Source organism: Bos javanicus, chromosome 2, assembly GCF_032452875.1.
Source record: "Bos javanicus breed banteng chromosome 2, ARS-OSU_banteng_1.0, whole genome shotgun sequence".
In the NCBI taxonomy this organism is placed as follows: domain Eukaryota; kingdom Metazoa; phylum Chordata; class Mammalia; order Artiodactyla; family Bovidae; genus Bos; species Bos javanicus.
In genome coordinates, this window is record NC_083869.1 from 13,920,865 (window position 1) to 13,945,275 (window position 24,411).

General features: G+C 37.8%; 1 protein-coding gene across 3 annotated transcripts in view; it reads right to left on the bottom strand.

Annotated features, from left to right (window-relative positions):
• Positions 1 to 5,154, bottom strand: part of DNAJC10 (DnaJ heat shock protein family (Hsp40) member C10) — a 50,059-nt gene extending 44,905 nt beyond the window's left edge. For 2 of the 3 annotated variants that reach the window (XR_009739597.1, XM_061433556.1), the window contains exons 1-4: positions 4,669 to 5,154; positions 4,049 to 4,104; positions 2,771 to 3,120; positions 1,011 to 1,173 (exon numbers count right to left, since the gene is read on the bottom strand). Coding sequence is in view for 1 of the 3 variants with exons in the window: in XM_061433556.1 (XP_061289540.1) it covers positions 1,011 to 1,173; positions 2,771 to 2,974 (367 nt within the window). In the remaining 2 variants the exon portion in view is untranslated. The remainder of the gene's footprint in view (positions 1 to 1,010; positions 1,174 to 2,770; positions 3,121 to 4,048; positions 4,105 to 4,668) is intronic. The other variant, XR_009739598.1, reaches the window with a different exon arrangement.
• Positions 5,155 to 24,411: the final 19,257 nt, after the last annotated feature.

Consider the following 24,411-nt stretch of genomic DNA (forward strand, 5'->3'; position numbering starts at 1 on the left):
ATTTAAAAATGTTTTATATCACTAAATGTCTTATATAATTAGAGTATTTGCAGAGGTAGAAGCAAACTTAAATATAAAATTTATTTATTATAATAACACCAATGTAAGTTTCTCATTACTATGTAAGATATCAATGAATAAATATTAAGTGACAGATATATACAGAGGTTAGTATTTGATTTTCTGAGACATATGATTTGTCACAACTATGCAACTCTGCCCTGAAGTGTGAAAAATAATATGTACATAGATGAGCAAAACTGCATTCCAATAAAACTTCACAAAACCAGGTGGCAGGCCAGACTTAGCCTGTGAAATACTGACGTAGCCTATGAAATACTGACTTGTAACACTTGTTATAGACTATCAAACGATAGGGAATATACCTGAAAATATTATATTGAAAAGTCAGTTTCAAGAAATAAATACTGCAGATGTAAACTGAAAATATTTTATTGAGTCTAAGATAAAAGCATACTTGAGTTCTCAGCCTGCATTTGAGGCTAATAAATGACCATTGGGTATCAGAACGCTCCCTCTTCGCTTGACACCTGCGTTTACTTTCCCCGCCCTCCATCCCTTTTACTTGTTCACTCTCCCTGCTCTTGTCCTCTCATTCCTGTCACACCTCAAGCCATTATTCATCACCAAGAAGGATGGTATTTCTACTGACGCGACCACTATTAAAGGAAACTTCAATCTTTCCTGGAAAATATGCTGCTCTAAAAATACTAGAAGGCTTCAATAGTTAACTTCTAATACAAATATTTTTAAAAATTAAATGCAATCGTTTTAAGTATTTAACAAGATTATGACCAAAACACCTCCATATTTACTCAGGTATCTACATACTACTTGACTTTCCTCTTGAATTCCACTCCCATGTTGCATTAAAAAGAGGGTCTAGGGGATGCACATTAATTACATAAATAAGCTAACTGGTGAAACAAAATTAATTTCTAATTTACTTGAATAAAAAATAACTTCATAAGGAATATCTATCATCTTACCAAAATCATAACGGTAGTAATTCCAGCTTTCATACTGGCCTCCTTGATTATCTGCAAGTCCCTTTTCTCCATATTTGTCGTATTTTTTCCGCAGATCTTCATCTTTGAGTACTTCATATGCTCTATTTACTTTCAAAAAATCACTATGTGCATTTGGGTTATTCTATTAAAAACATTAGATATAATATTTGTTTCAGATACACAATCAACTGATTTAATTCTGAGAATTCTTTGAGAGTAGATACCAAGATGAGGAGTAGTTTAATATGAAATGGGCATCACACATTGAAATAAAAAAGTAAAAAAAGTATTTTTAAAAAACTACAAAAAATTAAGAAAAGTAACAGAGAAATGAGAATTAATGCCTCAAGAGGCTGACAGAGGTGGTCATAAAATTATGACCTCTAATAGATGCAACAGAAAAAACAGACTAATGAACCCTTGGAAACAATATTGTAAATATTATGTGTGACCTCTAAAATAATCACAAAGAAAATTTTAGGTTACCTATTTGAGGCAAAATCTAAAAAAAAGTATGTAACCCAATCTATCATATAATGACATAAGAACTAATACCAGAATAATAACTCAAAACTGGACTGATATGTTTCATTTGTCAGTGTTTCTCATAGAACTGCTTTTCGAAGAATGCTTTCATTTAAATCAGCAAGCCCCAACCATTCTGGCACCTGGGACCCTTCCCAAGGAAGATAATTTTTCAACGGATGGGGTGGGGCATGGGGTGTGGTTTCGCGATGACTTATGCACATGACATTTATTGTTTATTTATTTCTATTATTATTACACCAGCTCCACTTTATATTTTCAGGTAATGACATTTGAAAATTTAAAGAAAAATTTGAAAAAATGAAAATCCTATACACAACAGAATGTTGATCTCAGGAAAAGATTACCAATTAACAAGAGTTTTAGAGCAATACCAATTCTATTGCTTAGCTTTATGCGATGGAAATAAAATAATCCTACTTAAAATTCTATCTAGGGACTTCCCCGGTGGCCTAGCGGTTAGGATTCCTCTCATTGTGGTGGCCTGGGTTCAATCCCTGGTCAGGGAAGATCCTGCAAGCAGAGTGGTGTGGCCAAAAATAAAAATAAGTAAAAATAATTTTAAAAATAGTTACTGAAGTTAACAATAAAAACTTTATCTAGAAAATTATAATTAAATCTTTCTTCTTGATGATTATCAAATCTCATTAAGAAAAAAACAAAATGAGATAAATTATAAAAATATCTTAAGAATTAAAAGTTTTGAAAGATTACATTATGGAATACATAACCAAATATTTATGATTGGCATTAACTGGACTTGGCTGCCAAGTTTTACTTTGTAATACTTTCTGACTCTGGTTTTAGATTTGTACATAGGAGAAAAAAGTGGAAGCATGCTATTAATAGCTATTGCTGCTGTTTTTAGCAAGACATACCATCTATATGTTCTAAGCAAATACTTTTTCTTACTGTTCTAAAATACTTGATTTTAACCTGCTTTACAAAGAAAACTACTTCTGCTTTATGATTAACATCTGTAATAGAACTGCTGGAAATTAGTTTTCAAATCGAGAGAACTGCATTTTGATACTGACATTCCTTTAACTCCTCTAAATTTAGAATATTTAGCTTCCTCTGTTTTTAGTACAGATTTGAATTATGATTTTTGACTAGTAGTGATTGCTCTTAAGAATTCTGAGCACTAATTTAAAACACATTAATCAGATGGTTAAAAAGAAATTTTTACCTACCGGGTTTTTATCAGGATGTAGCTTCAATGCCAATTTCTTGAAAGCTTGTCTTATTTCTCTACTGCTTGCAGTTTTGGATACTCCAAGTAAACTGTAAAAATCCTGATCTGTACCCACTAAAATGGCCATATACATTACTAGAAAAAAGAGCATGACCCTTTTCAAGTCTCTGACATAGTCATCTTTATTTAACCAGACTCCCATTGTTTTTCTTGTACAAGTTCTGATTTAAATAAACATTAAGATAATGCCACTGGTTCCAGTTGATGTAATATGCAAATTTGAGAACTTCTGTCCACATTACTCCAAAAGTGAAACAGGCATCATAAATTGTCTCCCCAAATGTTAATCTAAAGAGAAAAAATCAGGTAAATTACATTAAAAACAAACAAAAAAAACCCCAACCCATCAACAGCACTATTTACTAAATAATATGACCAGTAATATAATCTCCAGTAAATGGCAAATCAGGGTGAGTGCCTCAGGCTCTGTTCTTTGGGGGCCCGCTTCCTTCCTTCCATTATCTAGGTAGCCAGATTCATGCGATCATTCGTGTCAAGACAGCACTAGATAAAGGTTAAAAAAAAGGGAGCTAGTGTGGCTGCAGCCGTCTAGAACGTTTTACAAACAAATGCAGCAATTCTAAGCATCACAACAGGGGAGGGGGGGGGAGCGGTGGTGGTGAACAGGAGGTGAGGAGCTACTTCCTTCCTTCTACCCAGTTTAAGACCGGCCCTTTTGATCTGCTTCCTTTTTGGTTATTTCTCCACCCATTTACGCCTATCCAGTTTTCATTTCCAAATATCACTTGTAGGAAATATTCTTTGGGGGTACAAGAAAGCAGCACCAGATCCTTCCAAAGAGTCCGTTATTTTTCACAAAACCGAAGCAAAAACGGCAGTGAATTTCTATCACTGTAACAGATAACGTACAAAGTCGCCCGTTTTTTCTTCTGAATTTTCTCAGAAGGTGCTTTTCTTCTATCTAAGCAGTTACTATTTTATATAACGAGCAGAATAATAACTGCAAGTTATGTGTAATTTCACTACAAAGTTTACATTTGGCATAAATAAAAATAGGAAAAAAAGAAGAGAAGCAATCAGTCATTCAGACACGCTAACCTGGGCAGGATAAAAATAAAATCAAATCACATGCAAATTTGTATATACTTTAGTTCCAAAGATCTCATAATGTTTCGAAAAACCTAACTTTTCTAAGCATTCTCAGTTCCTCCTTTCGTCATTTAATCCTAAATGCCTATTTTAACTTTTTTCTCACCTGTGAACGGTTTTCGATTCATTTCTAATCCTTCCTTCTCACGTCACCAAAAAAACCTTTGTAAAATAGAGCGATGTAGATTAATAAACATCCAGACTAGAAAACATTTAGAATAAAAGAGATCATATTAGCAAACACCACTTGATAAGCGCTATTTGTTCCCTGCCCAGCGCTGGTGCTCAAAGTAGGCGTGGGCGTGCCTGACTTGCTACGCGCCGAGGTGCGGAGACAGGTGGAAGCTGCAGGTAAATTCAACACGAACTCCTTGCTGCCCCCACTCCAGAATGGGTTGCGGCGAGTGGGAAAAGATGGGAGTCACTGGGAGTCAAGGGTTGCTGGTGTGTGAGACCTCAGACAGGGTTAGTGAGACAGAAACCTGGATAACTGAGGCTAAAGGGAGAAACTGGAGCAAAAAGCCGGCAACCGCTGAGCAGGAATCGCTGAAGAAAGGATGGTGTAGCTAGCAGGGGGAAAGACGACTGGGAGAGAGAACACAAAAATCCAGCCACAAGAGCGAAGAGCGGGGGGGAGAATTCCAGCGTACAGGCCATTTCGCCTGTCCCGGAGAGCCCAGGCCGCTACTAGCTCCAGTAAAGCCCCGGCCCCGGATCCAAGCCCACCTCGGTGTTGCGGGGTCGTCTCCTGCAGCTACTTCCCCATCCTCAATCCCCGGGGTTGGACCCCACACCGCCAAACACAACCTATGCGTTCCGGAGGGAAGCACGTACTCTCTGACCGCTGGGCCGCCGCGCCTGTGATGGGGTTGGACCAGCCACACCGGCAGCTACCAGCGCAGCCGGCTCGGGTCTGCTCCTCGCGCGGCGGTCTCCTAGGCGAGGCGGGGCGGGGCCTGGCGCGGTGCATTGTGGGAAAGGCGTGGAGGCCGCAGCTTGGGAGGATTCGCCTAAGGACCTGCGGGCCGAACAGGGTGGGGAGGGCGGTGTAGGTTTAGGTTGACGTGGCCCTCGGCGCGGAATCCGGCTCCGGGTCCGGCTCCGGCTTCAACCCGGAGCTGAAGAACACGCTGTAACCACGAAGCCCGCGCACCCGCACCATTGCGGCGGGTGCGCGCCGCGGACCGGACGCAGGACGACGTAGCCCGCCCCTTCCTGCTCCCGTTGCTGTGGTTACGGCAACTATTCGGAGGGCTGGTTTTGGCGTGCAGTTTCTCGCTGACCCTGTTCTTAAAGGGAAAGGCAGACCCATAACAGTACTTTTCTGTTTGGTGGGTGAGTGAGCCAGAAAGGGGAAATTTTGAAGGAAAAGGGAAACTAAACTGTAGTGACAATGATAGCAGTGTCAGTCTAGAGTGAAGAGGCAGTAGGCAATTTGGAAGCAATAAAAATAGTTATGAGTGTGTGTGTAGGCGACAAACGTGAGTGTTCTATTGTTTTGCCCGACTTCCTGGTCATTCAAGCTGGAAACTGGGGAGTTGTGCATACTCCTCTCTCCCACCATTTACATCTAAATGATATGGTGTATAAACTGCATTTTGATCTACAGCATTATAACTAGGCTTCCCGGAGTGGTAAATCAGCCTGCTAGTGCAGAAGAGGTAACAGACACACGTTCAATCCCTGGGTGGGGAAGATCCCATGGAGTAAAAATGGCGACCCACTCCAGTATTCTTGAGTGGTAAATCCCATGGACAGGGGAGCCTGGCGAGCTACAGTCCATGGGGTCACAAAGAATTGGACGTGACTGAGAACACTGAGCGCACACACAATATAACTAGAACAGTTGAAGTATGGCTGGATGGCATCACTGACTCGATGGACGTGAGTCTGGGTGAACTCCGGGAGTTGGTGATGGACAGGGAGGCCTGGCGTGCTGCGATTCATGGAGTCACAAAGAGTCGGACACGACTGAGCGACTGAACTGAACTGAGAACACTGAGCGCACACACAATATAACTAGAACAGTTGAAGTAGATGCATTTGCAGCCATCAAAAGAAAAAACATCCTAATGAAACGAATGCCTACTTACGACAGCAACCTTAATATGAGTGGTAATATTTTCATGTGTAGTAAATCAAATGTCAGCTTGTTAAAAAATGATGAGCATGTAGGATCCATAGCTAAACTAATACCTGACCAGAAAGAAGAGAAAGTAGCCAGAGCAAAGGCAGAAATATTAGAAGTAGCCTCATGTAATAGTAGCTAATGAGTGCCATGAACTGGTCTAAGAACACATGTAATTCAGTCCTCCAAGTTCTCTGATATGATAGGGACTATTATTATATCCAGTTCACAGTTGAGGAAAACAAGGTAAATATCTGACAGAGCTGGGGTTCATACCTGAGCAGCCTTGCTCCAGAGACTGTAATGTTAATCATTATGGCACACTGTGAGCCGCCAATATCTTTAGAGTAAATTGAAAAGCAAAAAGGAAAACTGGAGAATAAAGCAGGGACCACATTACAGTGGGTTTTATGCCATGATGAAGACATAGACTACCTTTCAGGTAATAAGAAAGCTACTAAAAGCTTTTAAGTAAGGGACTGAGATTGTATTTTAGATTATTCTGGTAGCTACTGGAGAAATGGAAAACAGAAAAGTAAATTTGCCAAGAATGCTAATAGTTGGATGTAGGAGATAAAGAAAAGCTCTAAGGTTAACTTCTGCTTTAGGTGGATGAGTACCACTCACTGAATGAAGATCTATTTAGGGAAAAGATAAAGGTTTCTGATTTGGATATATCTATTTCACATTTCCTATATCATGTCCAAATTAAGACACAGACAGTGGAAGTAAGAAACAGATTTAAGGGCCTAGATCTGATAGATAGAGTGCCTGATGAACTGTGGAATGAGGTTTGTGACATTGTACAGGAGACAGGGATCAAGACCATCCCCATGGAAAAGAAATGCAAAAAAGCAAAATGGCTGTCTGGGGAGGCCTTACAAATAGCTGTGAAAAGAAGAGAAGTGAAAAGCAAAGGACAAAAGGAAAGATATAAACATCTGAATGCAGAGTTCCAAAGAATAGCAAGAAGAGATAAGAAAGCCTTCTTCAGCGATCAATGCAAAGAAATAGAGGAAAACAACAGAATGGGAAAGACCAGGGATCTCTTCAAGAAAATCAGAGATACCAAAGGAACATTTCATGCAAAGATGAGCTCCATAAAGGACAGAAATGGTATGGATCTAACAGAAGCAGAAGATATTAAGAAGAGATGGCAAGGATACACAGAAGAGCTGTACAAAAAGATCTTCACGACCCAGATAATCACGATGGTGTGATCACTGACCTAGAGCCAGACATCCGGGAATGTGAAGTCAAGTGGGCCTTAGAAAGCATCACTACGAACAAAGCTAGTGGAGGTGATGGAATTCCAGTTGAGCTATTCCAAATCCTGAAAGATGATGCTGTGAAAGTGCTGCACTCAATATGCCAGCAAGTTTGGAAAACTCAGCAGTGGCCACAGGACTGGAAAAGGTCAGTTTTCAGTCCAATCCCAAAGAAAGGCAATGCCAAAGAATGCTCAAATTACCGAACAATTGCACTCATCTCACATGCTAGTAAAGTAATGCTTAAAATTCTCCAAGCCAGGCTTCAGCAATATGTGAACCATGAACTTCCTGATGTTCAAGCTGGTTTTAGAAAAGGCAGAGGAAACAGAGATCAAATTGCCAACATCTGCTGGATCATAGAAAAAGCAAGAGAGTTCCAGAAAAACATCTATTTCTGCTTTATTGACTATGCCAAAGCCTTTGATGTGTGGATCACAATAAACTGTGGAAAATTCTGAAAGAGATGGGCATACCAGACCACCTGACCTGCCTCTTGAGAAATCTGTATGCAGGTCAGGAAGCAACAGTTAGAACTGGACATGGAACAACAGACTGGTTGCAAATAGGAAAAGGAGTACGTCAAGGCTGTATATTGTCACCCTGTTTATTTAACTTATATGCAGAGTACATCATGAGAAACGCTGGGCTGGAAGAAGCACAAGCTGGAATCAAGATTGCCGGGAGAAATATCAATAACCTCAGATATGCAGATGACACCACCCTTATGGAAGAAAGTGAAGAGGAACTCAAAAGCCTCTTGATGAAAGTGAAAGTGGAGAGTGAAAAAGTTGGCTTAAAGCTCAACATTCAGAAAACGAAGATCATGGCATCTGGTCCCACCACTTCATGGGAAATAGATGGGGAAACAGTGGAAACAGTGTCAGACTTTATTTTTCTGGGCTCCAAAATCATTACAGATGGTGATTGCAGCCATAAAATTAAAAGACGCTTACTCCTTGGAAGGAAAGTTATGACCAACCTAGATAGCATATTCAAAAGCAGAGACATTACTTTGCCAACAAAGGTTCGTCTAGTCAAGGCTATGGTTTTTCCTGTGGTCATGTATGGATGTGAGAGTTGGATTGTGAAGAAGGCTGAGTGCCAAAGAATTGATGCTTTGAACTGTGGTGTTGGAGAAGACTCTTGAGAGTCCCTTGGACTGCAAGGAGATCCAATCAGTCCATTCTGAAGGAGATCAGCCCTGGGATTTCTTTGGAAGGAATGATGCTAAAGCTGAAACTCCAGTACTTTGGCCACCTCATGCGAAGAGTTGACTCATTGGAAAAGACTCTGATGCTGGGAGAGATTGGGGGCAGGAGGAGAAGGGGACGCCAGAGGATGAGATGGCTGGATGGCATCACTGACTCAATGGATGTAAGTCTGAGTGAACTCTGGGAGTTGGTGATGGACAGGGAGGCCTGGCGTCATGCGATTCATGGGGTCACAAAGAGTCGGACACAACTGAGCGACTGATCTGATCTTATCTGATCTGATATCATGTCCAAATAAAGACACAGAGTATAAAATTCATGTAAAGTGTCTAGACTAGAGAAGAAAACAGGAGATTATCAACTAATCTGTGGTAGTTGGACCTGTGAGCATGAATAAGATTACTCAGCAAAAGTATGCAGAATAAGCAAAGTTGTGGACCAAGGATAAAATCTTGGGAAACTCTAACATCAAGAATGTCTTACAGTCAATGAAATAACAAAATTATAAGGCAATCCATGGAATGAAAGAAAAATTTTGAAAATCATGTATTTGATAAAACATTTATATTCAAAAATATATGAAAAACTCATACAACTGAATAACAAAAAAAAACCTCACAAAACAAATTTTAAAAATATCCAATTAAAAGATGGGCAGAGGATCTGAATAGACATTTTTTCCTAAGTACAGATGTCCAATAGGTACATGAAAAGATGCTCAGCTCATTAATTGTTATTGAGTCCAGGGTCATACTTACTGCTTCCTGCACAGCATGCCAATAAATTTAGAGACCACCTTTTTAGCAACTTTATTCAGAAAACCATCAGACTGAGAAAATGACAGATTTGTGTCCTAAAAATCCATTTTACCTGAGTTAGAATTTAGGCTTCTTTTATACTAAAAGTGGAAGGAGTAAAGTCAAATGTTTCCTGGTTCAGGTCAACCTCCAGAGGGGTTGTGTTAATTTTGTCCTGCCTGTAGACATTCACAGGTGGGCCTGGTCAGGATGTTTGCTGTGAGCTATACAAAGGAATTGTAGCTTAATGCTCATTATTTGGGAGGCAGGGTTCCCATGTATACCTGTGGCAGATTCATTTTGATATATGGCAAAACCAATACAATATTGTAAAGTTAAATAAAATTAAAAAAAAAAAAGAATTGGGAAAAAAAAAAAAAAGACTGTATCCTAAACTTTTCACAGTGAAGGTTCTTTATAAGCAAAAAAAAAAAAAAAAGTTTTTAGGCACCATCCCTTTCGTGATTAACTTGTAATGGAATACACAGTTTCTTCCCTATTACATAATCATCAGGGAAATGCAAATCAAAACCACAATGAAATGCCACTTCACACCTGTTAGAATGGCTATTGTTATAGAGATAAATGCCGGAGTGGACATGGAGAAAAGGGAGCCCTTGTGCACTGTTGGTGAGAATCTACATTGGTGTAGCCACTGTGGAAATCAGTATGGAGGTGCCTCAAAAAGCTAAAAATAGAATTATCACAAATCTAGCAAGTCTACCTCTGGGTATTTATCAGAAGAAGATGAAAACACTAATTATAAATAAAATATGCATCAGTATGTTCACTGGAACATTATTCACCATAGCAAAGATGTGGAGACAGCCTAAATGTTCACTGGAGGGTGAATAGATAAGGAAAATATATATATATATATATATATATATATATATATATATATATATATGTAGTGGAATATTATTCAGCCATAAAAAGAATGAGATATTGCCACTTGAGACAAATGAATGATCTTTGAGGGTATTATGTTAAGAGTAATGAGCTTGCAGAGTGTGATTTCACTTATATGTGCATTCTAAAAAAACCCAAAACAAAAGACCAAGCTCATAGATATAGAGAATACATGTGTGGTTGGCTGAGGCTGAGGGGAGGAGGGTGAAATGGGGGAAAGGGGCAAAAGGTTACAAACCTCCAGTTATGAAATAAGTTCCAGGGATGTTAAGTACAGCAGGGTGACTATAGTGAGTAACACTGTTTTGCATATTTGAAAGTTGCTAAAGCTCTTATCACAAGGATCAAATTTTATGAAATTCTTATTATGGAGATAATTTCACAATATATACAAATGTCAAATGTTATGTTGCACAGGTGTGTGTGCTCAGCTGCGCCTGATGCTTTGCAACCCCATGGTCTATAGCCCGCCAGGCTCCTCTGTCCATGGGGTTTTTCTGGCAAGAATACTGGAGTGGGTTGCCATTTTCTCCTCTAGGGGATATCCTTGACCCAGGGAACGAACCCACATCTCCTGTGTCTTCTGCATGAGCAGGTGGTTTTTTTTACCACTGTGCCATCTGGGAAGTCCCTGTGTTGTACACCTGAAACTAATATAATACTGCAAGTGAATTTTACCTTAATTAAAAAAACAGAAGAATGTAGTTCCACAAAGAAAGGGATTTTTGTTTAATTACTATTGTATCCCCAGTTGTTCCTGGCCTATGGTAGGTACTAAATAAATATATTTTTGAATAAACAAATTAATTTGTGGAGTAATCTGAAAAAGAAGAGCTCATTAAAGAGTCAAAAATGAGATAGAGATATTCAAAATGAACTAAACATCAAGGAAGTTAGTGAGAAAAATTAAGGTAAGATAGTGACTAAAACTTGTTAATTGGGTCTAGTTGTTTGGAGGTTATAGCCACCACCACTGCTGCTGCTGCTGCTAAGTCACTTCAGTCGTGTCCGACTCTGTCCGACCCCATAGACGGCAGCCCACCAGGCTCCCCCATCCCTGGGATTCTCCAGGCAAGAACACTGGTGTGGGTTGCCATTTCCTTCTCCAATGCATGAAAGTGAAAAGTGAAAGTGAAGTCGCTCAGTTGTGTCCGACTCTTCGTGACCCCATGGACTGCAGCCAACCAAGCTCCTCCATCCATGGGATTTTCCAGGCAAGAGTACTGGAGTGGGGTGCCATCCCCTTCTCCGTATAGCCACCACAGAAAGTACAATTTTAGTGGGTGATAGGGTGGAATTCAGGTTGCAGTGGGCTGGAGATTGGATGGGAGCTGAAGAAATGGAAATTGTAAATCTACAGAAATCTACTGAAAGTTTGAGTGAAGAGAGAAACAGGTAGACTTACTGCAATTCAAGGAGGATGTGGATTCAAGAGAGGAAATGCTGTAGGTTTGAAAAGACTTCAACATGTTTAAATCTGGTTAGGAGCCAAAAAAGAGAGGAAGCCAAAAAAGAGAGAAAAGAGAAGGAGACATAGGAGAGATTCAAGGGCCCAAATGAATGGATTGATCTTAAACAGTTCATTTATTCACTAGTATTGTTTATTGTCCTTTGGGCTAGGTCCTTGGGATAACATGATGAGCAAAGGTATAACTCTACCCCAGAGAGGTAGGATAATGGAAGACACATTAATCTTTTATTCAAGGAAGTCTGTAATTATGAAGGGAAAATGCACAGCACTGTGAGAATAAATAATGGAAAACTGACCTTGGAAAGGCAAAAGTTTTGTAAGGGTATTACCAAAATAAAGACGATAAAAAAGAAATTTAATGTATATGGGCAATGAATTAGAGAATGTTTTAGGCAGAGGGAAGACAAGAGCATGAACTTGTACCTCAAAAGTCCATGGTTTGTTTGAGGAACAGGAAGAAGATAATGCAGTGAGCCTAAAGAAGAGTCAACAGGCGACAGGATGATCATGCAAAGTCTTATAGTTCACTTTAAGGATTCTTATCTTTTTTCCTAAAAGTCAGATAAGCAATAAAAAGTCAGATAAGTTTTAGACTGTAGAATACCATCATAATCATCATTGTTATTGTTTTATTTTTAAAAATTTGTGAACAAGCTCAAATTTCCAAAACAATTCAAAGTGAAAGTGAAGTCGCTCAGTTGTGTCCAACTCTTTGCGACCGCATGGACTGCAGCCTACCAGTCTCCTCCGTCTATGGGGTTTTCCAGGCAAGAATACTGGAGCGGGTTGCCATTTCCTTCTCCAGGAGATCTTCCCAACCCAGGGATTGAACCCCGGTCTCCTGCATTGTAAGCAGACGCTTTACGATCTGAGCCACCAGGGAAGTAAAAATATAAGGCAAATAGCTTTGTTTCCTTCAACCATTTGAGAGTAAGTTGCTGATGTTTTCCCGTTATTTCCCAAAACTGTGGTATGTGTTTTTTACATACAAGGGCAATGTCCTGTATACCCACAATACAGTCAACAAAGTCAAAGAACTAACATTGGCACTGGTTATCCCTATCTAATCTGCTGCCTAATCCTCATTTCCTTGTAGGCTTTGCCAGTTGTTCCAGTAGTGACTTTGCAGGATCCAGCACAGAACCGCTTGTTTAACTGAGTTGTCATAACTCCTTAGACTCCTTCAGTTGGGAATAGTTCTTCAGTTTTTTCCTTGACTTTCAATACTTTGATACATGTGAAGAATACAAGCCAGTTATTTTATAGATGTCTCCCTTTTTTGGCTTGTCTGATGTTTCCTCATGACTAGCTTTAGGTTATACATCTTTGTCAGGAATACGATAGAAGTAACATTATGGTGTTTTCATTGCATGCTATCATTTGGTCCCAAATCTTAATTTGTTCCATTGCTGGTAGGTTAAACTGGACCATTTGATAAAAGAGGTGTCTGTGAAGACTTTCCTTTCCACTGTAAAGTTACATTTTTCCTTTTTGTAATTAAGTTGTGCCACCCTCTAAATACCTTTTTTTTTTCAGTCACTAAGTCATGTCTGACTCTGTGACCCCCATGGACTGCAGCATACCAGGCTTCCCTGTCCTTCACTATCTCCCACAGTTTGCTCAAACTCATGTCCGTTGAGTTGGCCATGCCACCCACCATCTCATCCTTCTCCTCCTGCTCTCAATCTTTCCCAGCATCTGGGTCTTCTGCCATGAGTTGGCTCTTTGCATAGGTGGCCAAAGTACTGGAGCTTCAGCTTCAGCATCAGTCCTTCCAGTGAATATTCAGGGTTGATTTTCTTTAGGATTGACTGGTTTGATCTCCCTGCAGTCCAAGGGGCTCTCAAGAGTCTTCTCCAGCACCAAAATTTGAAAGCATCAATTCTTTGGCATTCAGCTTTCTTCATGGTTCAATGCCCCTATTCCTCATCAAACTTTCAGTTTATTCATTAATTTATGTTATGGATTCATATTTTGTTTAAAGTGTTAAAATATATTACCATGGATTTTAATGCCTGATAAATTATTTAGATGCCTAAGTTGTTCTGGATTTGACTATTTGGAATTCTTTCAAGCTGACTTTCATGTTTCTTTGTTAATCCCCATTATTTTTTGAGTTTGCTTATTTTAGTGCACAGTAAGACATTCTAGACTTATCCAGTACTTTTCCTGCCTCAGCCCTGGTACCAGCCATTTCTACAAAGTCCTGATTCTTAAGGAGAGTGGTAATCAGATAGCAAGATCTTAGTGCTGATCATGATACATGCTTCTGATGAATTGGTCATGCTGGGAAAGAAAAAGATATCTGAAGACAGATCTCTACTTCAGATAATTGATGCCCACTTGCTTCAAGGAAACCATAGCTTTGTCAGCTTCAGTATAATACTACATCAAAATTTGATACAATAGCTCTATCATATATGCATGAGATATATTATAATGAGGGGACTGTTTTATTTAATTTTAAGTTCCATCTAAGGAACTGCTATTCATCTTTTAAGATCCAGTTCGCGTGTCTTTTAGACATTAATTTTCTGTGAGCCATTCAAGCATATTTGATCACTCCATCCTTTATTCCATTTATCACACCATATTGTAATTACATTTCATTGGTTGGTCTACCATAATGAATTCTTTGAGATCAAGAATCAGATAATATTTACTTTTTTCCTCAATGTCTAGCTGAAACAGTTCTTGGCACTTACTCAATACATGCATTACGATGGAATGAAGAATCAACATTTATCATGTGCAAAGAGGAAAGAATGGCCCTTTGTCTCTAGTCATTATTGTCTGTCCTGGGAGGACAGTATGAAGAACACACACTCACTTGTAGAAATATAGTAAAGGTTGGACGGCAGATAGAAACAATGTATTCCATAGGAACTCAGGTTGGGGCTGAAGTGAACGGAGTAGAATAAGAGGACATTCCCAGGCTTCCCAGGTGGCGCTAGTGGTAAAGAACCTGCCTGCCAATGCAGGGGACATAAGAGACTCAAGTTCGATCCCTCAGTTGGAAAGATCCCTTGGAGGAGGACATGGCAACCCACTCCAGTATTCTTGCCTGGAGAACCCCATGGACAGAGGGATACAGTCCGCAGGGTCACAAAGAATCCAACATGACTGAAGTGACTTAGAACACACATACATGTACAGAGTAGAATGAGGGGACCGTATGGGTGTTTCCAAATTAAAAAGAAAAATTCTTTAATAAATTTGGAATTTTAGAACCAAGTAGAATCTTTGAAATTGTGAAGTTTATTCCTCAAATTCATGGGGGAGGAAACAGAGGCCCAGGAAGGTTGATGAGTGACTTGTATAAAGACTCAAATGAGTCAAAAGACCCTTTATTCAAGCATGAATGAATGAAATAGGACTATAATCTGTGTTTCCTGATTTCTTAGCCAGTATGAAATGATAATCATAATAACTGAAACTTAATATGCATCTTATGTCCCAGGCACTATATCAAGCACTTTACTTACAGTAACACATTTAATTGTCCTAATAACTCTCTGAGGTAAATGCAATCGTTATGTCAGTTTTATAGATAAGCACACTGAGGCTAAAAGAGGTTAAGCTGCTTGCCCAGTGTTGCACAGAGTGCTGCAACCCTGCCCAGTGTTGTCCAGTGAGTGATAGATGTTCGATTCCAACTTGGGCAGACTTGATTTGGAGTCCATAATCAGTTAATTAATTGAAATATTTTTGACAGCATTTATTTAATAAGGTGTTATTTTCTCTCATTTCTTTCCATAATAACCTATCATAAATGGTTGACTTTTGGGGTATTGTAATACTCTATTAGATCAGACTTAATTTGTAAAGACCAATTGGTTGACATCTTAAAATCACTTATAGAACCTACTGATAGAATTGACATTCATTCACTTCAGTTCAGTTCAGTCACTCAGTCGTGTCTGACTCTCTGCGACCCAATGGACCGCAGCACTCTAGGCCTCCCTGTCCATCACCAACTCCCAGAGTCCACCCAAACCCATGTCCATCGAGTTGGTGATGCCATCCAACAATTTCATCCTCTGTCATCCCCTTCACCTCCCACCCTCAATCTTTCCCAGCATCAGGGCTTTTTCAAATGAGTCAGCTCTTCGCATCAGGTGGCCAAAGTACTGGAGTTTCAGCTTCAACATCAGTCCTTCCAATGAACACCCAGGACTGATCTCCTTTAGGATGGACTCCTTGCAGTCCAAGGGACTCTCAAGAGTCTTCTCAAACACCACAGTTCAAAAGCATGAATTCTTCAGCACTCAGCTTTCTTCACAGTCCAACTCTCACATCCATACATGACCACTGGAAAAACCATAGCCTTGACTAGACAGACCTTTGTTGGCAAAGTAATGTCTCTGCTTTTGAATATGCTATCGAGGTTGATCATAGCTTTCCTTCCAAGGAGTAAGCGTCTTTTAGTTTCATTGCTGCAATCACCATCTGCAGTGATTTTGGAGACCAAAAAAATAAAGTCTGACACTGTTTCCACTATTTCCCCATCTATTTCCCATGAAGTGATGGGACCAGATGCCATGATTTTAGTTTTCTGAATGTTGAGCTTTAAGCCAACTTTTTCACTCTCCTCTTTCACTTTCATCAAGAGACTCTTTAGTTATTCTTCACTTTCTGCCATAAGGGTGGTGTCATCTGCATATTTGAGGTTATTGATATTTCTTCTGGCAATCTTGATTCCAGCTTGTGCTTCCTCCAGCCCAGTGTTTCTCATGATGTACTCTGCATATAAGTTAAATAAGCAGGGTGACAATATACAGCCTTGACGTACTCCTTTTCCTATTTGGAACCAGTCTGTTGTTCCATGTCCAGTTCTAACTGTTGCTTCCTGACCTGCATACAAGTTTCTCAAGAGGCAATTCATTATATGTGTTGAATTCAGTTGAATTTGCAGCTGTTTATATTTCTATGGTAATTACAATTTAACATTTTAGTCTCCAATAAACAGGTGTACTCTTAGCTATAACTGATCTTTCTGTTATACTTACTTTCCTATATCCCATTTTTTTTTTTTTGCAGTTTTTAGTGGTAAAGATTCTACCTGTAATGTAGGAGATGCAGATTTGATCCCTGGTTTGGGAAGATCCCCTGGAGAAAAGAGTAGTTACTCACTCCAGTATTCTCTTCTGGAGAACTCTATTGACAGCGAAGCCTGGTGGGTTACCATCCATGGGCCATGGGTCAGAAAGAGTCAAACATGACTGAGTGACTAACAATAGTGTTTAAAAAGTTATGTGGTAATGAAATAAAAAAGTCACAATAAAACACACATAAAATGTATAATACGTAAATATACCTGTGTGTATATACAATTACTGTATATATATTTTTTGTATTAATATTTCTTGGCACTAATTCCTATATACATAATGGCTAAGATGAATTGAAGCACATCCCAAATATTTAGAAATGATAGAGAAGTTTTTTTTTTTTTTTAATCCAAATCATTGTTGCAAAACAACAAGTGCTCTCTTTGGACCAGAAGGTTTTTCCTTTTTTTTTTTTTTTGTTTTACACTTAGAAATTTTTTATTTTTCTTAACTTTTTTTTTGATAATTGATTTTTTTCTGTCTTTTTTTTTTTTATTCATGGATTTTATTCTTCACTTTATCAAAAGCTTAATAACTTCTAATTAGAGAGATAATTCATGACCATTAAATAAAACTTAGAAACTACAGCAAAGTACAATAAATTAAATGACCTTTCTATTCCACAATCCAGAAATCATTAGCACTTACAGTTCTGTATACTTCCCTTGATTACAGTTACTATTTATTAAATCTATTATTAATAATTGATGTAGCTCTATATAACTGGCATCTTATATAATTTTCTACCCCAAAGGTTAAATATTTTCCAATATATTTAAACAACTAAAAAACACAATTTAATGGCTTTGTAAATCTATCACATGAGTAAAGTAAAACTTTTCTTATTTCTTTTATTTGTACCTAAAACTTATAGATGTACATTCACTTGCCAAATATTTGGTTATGGTATTCAAAGCTTTTCACTGAATAAATTTTCACTGTCTTTATTTTAAATTTTATTTATTTTTTAATTGAAGGATACTTGCTTTAGAGAATTTTGTTGTTTTCTGTCAAATCTCAGCATGAATCAGCCATAGGTATACATATATCCCCCCCTTTTGAAACTCCCTCCCATGTCCTGCCCCATCCCACCCTCTAGATTAATATGGAGCCCGTGTTTGAGTTTCCTGAGCCATGCAGCAAATTCCAGTTGGCTATCAATTTTACATATGGCAATGTAAGTTTCTGTTACTCTCTCCATACATCTCACCCTCTCCTCCCCTCTCCCCATGTCCATAAGTCTGTTCTCTATGTCTGTTTCTCCACTGATACCCTGTAAATAAATTCTTCTGTACCATTTTTCTAGATTCTGTATATATGCATTAGAATTCGATACTTATCTTTCTCTTTTTGACTTACTTCACTCTTTATAATAGGCTCTAGGTTCATCCACCTCATCAGAACTAACTTGAATGCATTCCTTTTTATGGCTGAGTAATATTCCACGGTGTATATATACCACAACTTCTTTATCCATTCATCTGTTGATGGACATCTAGGTTGCTTCCATGTTCTAGTTGTTGTAAATAGTGCTGTTTTGAACAATGGGATACATGTGTCTTTTTCAATTTTGGTTTCCTTGGGGTACACGACTAGGAGTGGGATTGCTGGGTCATATGGTGATTATATTCCTAGATTTTTAAGGAATCTCCATACCATCTTCCATAGTGGCTGTATCAATGTACATTCCCACCAACAGTGCAAGAGCGTTCCCTTTTCTCCACATCCTCTCCAGCATTTTGTTGTTTGTAGACTTTTTGATGATGGCCATTCTGACCAGCGTGAGGTGATATTGTAGTTTTGATTTGCATTTCTCTGATAATGAGTGATGTTGAGCATCTTTTCATGTGTTTGTTAGCCATCTGTATGTCTTCTTTGGAGAAATGTCTGTTTAGGTCTTTCCCCCACTTTTTGATTGGGTTGTTTGTTTTTCTGGTATTGAGCTGTATGAGCTGCTTGTATATTTTGGAATTAATCCTTTGTCAGTTGTTTCATTTGCTATTATTTTCTCCCATTCTGAGGGTTGTCTTTTCACCTTGCTTATAGTTTCCTTTGCTGTGCAAAAGCTTTTAAGTTTAATCAGGTCTCACTTGTTTACTTTTGTTTTTATTTCCGTTACTCTAGGAGATGGGTCATAGAGGATCTTGCTTTGATTTGTGTCATTGAGTGTTCTGCCTATGTTTTCCTCTAAGAGTTTTATAGTTTCTGGTCTTATATTTAGATCTTTAATCCATTTTGAGTTTATCTTTGTGTATGGTGTTAGAAAGGGTTCTAATTTCATTCTTTTACACATAGCTGTCAGTTTTCCCAGCACCATTTACTGAAGAGGCTGTCTTTGCCCCATTGTATATTCTTGCCTCCTTTGTCAAAAATAAGGTACCCATAAGTACATGGGTTTATTTCTGGGTTTTCTGTCTTGTTCCTTTGGTCTATATTTCTGTTTTTGTGCCTGTACCATACTGTCTTGATGAATGTAACTTTGTAGTATAATCTGAGGTCAGGAGCTTGATTCCTCAAGCTCCATCTTCTTTCTCAAGACTGTTTTGGCTATTTGAGGTCTTTTGTGTTTCCATATGAATTGTGAAATTTTTTGTTCTAGCTCTGTGAAAAATGCCATTGGTAATTTGATAGGGATCTCATTGAATCTGTAGATTGCATTTGGTAGTATAGTCATTTTCACAATATTGACTCTTCCTACCCAGGAACATGGAATATCTCTCCATCTGTTTATGTCATCTTTGATTTCTTTCATCAGTGTATTATAATTTTTTCTGTGCAGTTATTTTTTCTCCTTTAGAAAGTTTATTCATAGATATTTTATTTTTGTTGCAATGTTGAAAGCGATTACTTCTTTAATTTCTCTTTCTGATTTTTCATTGTTATAGAAATGCATTCATTGTATATAGAAATGCAAATGATTTCTGTTTATTGATTTTGGATCCTGCAACTTTGCTAAATTCATGGATTAGCTCTAGTAATTTTCTGATAATATCTTTAGGGATTTCTATGTACAGGATCATGTCATCTGCAAACAGTGAGAGCTTTACTTCTTTTCCAATCTGGATTCCTTTTATTTCTTTTCCTACTGTGACTGCTGTAGCTAGGACTTCCAGAACTATGTTGAATAATAGTGGTGAAAGTGGGCACCCTTGTCTTGTTCCTGATCTTAGAGGGAAAGCTTTCAGTTTTTCACCATCAAGAATAATGTTTGCTGTAGGCTTATCATATATGGCCTTTACTATGTTGAGATAGGTTCCTTCTATGCCCATTTTTTGAAGAGTTTTAATCATAAATGGCTGCTGAATTTTGTCACAGACTTTTTCTGCATTTATTGAGATTGTCACATGGTTTTTGTCTTTCAATTTGTTAATATGTTGTATCACATTGATTTATTTGCATATATTAAAGAATCCTTGTATCCCTGGAATAAACCCAACTTGATGATGGTGTATGAGCTTTTTAATGTGTTGTTCAATTTTGTTTGCTAAAATTTTGTTGAAGATTTTTGCACTTATGTTCATCAGTGATATTGGCCTGTAGTTTTCTTTTTTTGTGTGTTGTCTTTGTCCATTTTTGGTGTCAGGGTGATGGTGGCCTCATAGAATGAGTTTTGAAGTGTCCCTTCCTCTGCAATTTTTTGAAGGCGTTTTAGAAGATAAGCATTAGCTCTTCTCTAAATGTTTGATAGGATTTGTCTGTGAAGCATCTGGTCCTGGGCTTTTTATTTTTTGGCGATTTTTGATCACAGCTTCAATTTCAATAATTGTGTTGTTCATAATTTCTAATTCTTCCTGGTTCAGTCTTGGAAGATTGAACTTTTCTAAGAATCTGTCCATTTCTTCCAGGCCATCCATTTTATTGCCATGTAGTTGTTCATAATAGTCTCTCATAATCCTTTGTATTTCTGCATTGTCTGTTGTAACCTCTCCTTTTTCATTTCTAATTTTTTTGATTTGATTCTTTTCTCTTTTTTTTCTTGATGAGTCTGGCTAAAGGCTTGTCAATTTTGTTTATCTTCTCAAAGAACCAGATTTTAGTTTTACTAATCTTCACTATTGTTTCTTTCATTTCTTTTTCATTTATTTCTGCTCAGATCTTTATGATTTATTTTATTCTGCTATTTTTTTGTTCTTTTTTTTCCAGTTGTTTTAGGTGTAAAGTTAGGTTGTCCATTCAATATTTTTCTTATTTCTAGAGGTAGGATTGTATTGCTATAAACTTCCTTCTTAGAACTGCTTTTGCTTTATCCCATAGGTTTTGAGTTGTTATTTTTTTCATTATCATTTGTTTCTAGAAATTTTTTTATTTCCCTTTTGATTTCTTCAGTAACCTGTTGGTTATTTAGAAATGTACTGTTTAATCTCCATGTGTTTGTGTTTTTTACAGGTTTTTTTCTTGTAATTGATATCTAGTCTCATAGCATTATGGTCAGGAAAGATACTTGATATTATTTAAATTTTCTTAACTTTACTGTGGTTTGATTTGTGATCCAAGATGGGGTCTATCCTGGAGAATGTTCCATGTGCACTTGACAAGGTGTATTCTTCTGCATTTGGATGGAATGTCCTGAAGATATCAATGAGATCCATTTCATCTAATGTATCATTTAACACTTGTGTTTCCTTATTAATTTTCTGTTGTGATGACCTGTCCATTGGTGTGAGTGAGGTGTTAAAGTCTCCTACTATTATTGTGTTACTGTCAACTTCTCCTTTTATGTTTGTTAGTGTTTGTCTTATGTATTGAGGTGCTCCTATGTTGGATGCAAAGATTGTTATTGTTATGTCTTCGTCTTGGACTGATCCCTTGATCACTATGTAGTGTCCTTCCTTATCTCTTGTAACATTCTTTAAGGTCTACTTTGTCTGATATGAGGATTGCTACTCCAGCTTCCTTTTGCTTTCCATTTGCATGGAATATATTTTTCCATTTTCTTGCTTTCAGTCTATATGTGTCTTTAGGTCTGAAGTGGGTTTCTTGTAGACAGCTTATATATGGGTCTTGTTTTTTGTATCCATTAAGCCAATCTGTGTCTTTTGGTTGGAGCATTTAATGCACTTACATTTAGAGTAATTATTGATATTTATGCTTCTATTGACATTTTCTTAATTGTTTGGAGTTGACTTTGTAGATCTTTTTCTTCTCTTGTATTTCTTGCCTATGTAATTCCCTTTAACTTTTGTGTAAAGCTGGTTTGGTGGTACTGAATTCTCTTAACTTTTGCTTGTCTTGAAAAGCTTTTGATTTCTCCATCAATTCTGAATGAAACCCTTGCTGGGTAGAGCGATATTGGTTGTAGATTTTTCCCTTTCAGGTCTTTATATCCTGCTACTCCCTTCTGGCCTGCAGAGTTTCTGCTGAAAGATTAGTTGTTAAACATATGGGGTTTCCCTGGTATGTCACTTATTGCTTTTCCCTTGCTGTTTTGAATATTCTTTCTTTGTATTTAATCTTTGTTAGTTTGATTAGTATGTGTCTTGGTGTGTTTCTCCTTGGGTTTATCTGGTGTGGGATTCTTTCTGCCTCTTGGACTTGATTGACTATTTCCTTTTCCATGTTGGGAAAATTTTCAACTATAATCTATTCAAAAATTTTCTCATACCCTTTCTTTTTCTCTTCTTCTTTGAATTATAGGGACTCCTATAATTCAAATGTTGGTGCATTTGATATTTTCCCAGAGGTCTCTGAGACTATCCTCAGTTATTTTCTTTCTTTTTACCTTATTCTGCTCTTCCGAATTTATTTCCACCATTTTATCTTCCAGCTCACCGATTCATTCTTCTTCTTCAGAGATTCTACTATTGAGTCCTTCTCGAGTATTTTTAATTTCAGTAATTGTGTTGTTTGTCTCTGTATGTTATTCTTTAATTCGTCTCGGTCTTTGTTAATTGAATCTTGCATTTTCTCCATTTTTTTTCAAGATTTTTGATCATCTTTACTATCATTATTCTGAATTCTTTTACAGGTAGTTTACTTATTTCCTCTTCATTTATTTGGACTTCCGTGTTTCTAGTTTGTTTCTTCCTTTGTGCAGTGTTTCTCTGCCTTTTCATTATTTGTTTTTAAACTTATTGTGTTTGAGGTCTCCTTTTCCAAGGCTCCAAGGCTGAATTCTTTCTTTCTTTTCATTTCTGTCCCCCAAGGCTGGTGCAGCGGTTTGTGAGATTTATGCTGAGTTTTTTTGTTTGTTTTTCCTCTGACGGGCAAGGCTGAGTGAGGTGGTAGTCCTGTCTGTTGATGATTGGGTTTGTATTTTTGTTGTTTGTTGTTTGGATGAGGTGTCCTGCAAAGGGTGCTACTGGTGGTTGGGTGATGCCTGGTCTTGTATTCAAGTGATTTCCTTCGTGGGAGTTCTCACTGTTTGATACTCCTTAGGGTTAACTCTCTGGTAGTCTAGGGTCTTGGAGTCAGTGCTCCCACTCCAAAGGCTCAGGGCTTGATCTCTTGTCAGGAACAAAGACTCCACAGGTGGTTTGTTCTGGTGTTAAGTGAGATTAAAACACATATCCAAAATCGAGAAACCAAAGGTGAACCCCAGACAAATGGCGGTCAAAAAATCAGGCAAATAATAATTAAAATAATGGCATATATACATATACATCCATAATCAAAATCAAAACAGTCCAACAAAAATAATATACAGTATATTGACCTGGTGAACAAAGGAAACCAAAAATTATATCTACCAGTTAAGAACAAAACTAACTAAAGCACAAACTGGAAAACAAAACTCCAGCAAGCTGCCAAGTGGGGAGTAAAGCAATGAAAACCAAACTAACACATATGTTGAGAGGGAAAAAAAGAGTGAAAAGAAAGAAAGAATAGATATGCAAAGTCAAATAGGGGTAGATAAAGAAGTTTTATATACATTAAAGATTAACTGCAAGGGGAAAAGAACAGCAAGGAAAGCAAACAAAGGAATAAATGTAGAAAAAATAATAATAGGTTTTAAAAAATTAAAAAGAAGAGAAAAAAGAAAAAATAAAAGGAAGAGGATAGAGAAAAAGAAAGAAAAAAAGGAGAACTCTACAGAAGCAGAGGTTTATAACAACAATAAAAAGTGTGATTAAAAAAAACTCCAAAGCTTAATTAGATTTCATAGTGCCAATAAAATCAACAACTACAACAGAGGGGGAACAATGAAAAAAAGAAGAAAAGAAAGAAAAAAATCCAAAAGAAACTACAAACCAAGTCAAAACATAAGAATAATAAATATTTTTCTTGAGTCACTGTGGTCTGGGTCCTTTCCCTCGCTGGGAGTCACAGTCCACCTCACCTCCCTAGGATACCCCCTAACACCATGCTGATCTCCAAACTTGCTGTGGGGGCAGCTCAGATTCTAATCTGCTCCTACTCCTGTTCTTGCCTCCCATGACCACAACTATCAGAACTAGTGCGTTTTCATTTGTGGGAGCTCTCAATGTTTTTTATATATTTTGTAGACACAGAGTCTGCTTAGTTGATCGTGTGGATTTAATCTGCAGCTTGTACAGCTGGTGGGAAGGTTTTGGGTCTTCTTCCTTGGCAACACTGCCCCTGGGTTTCAATTGTGGTTTTATTTCCACCTC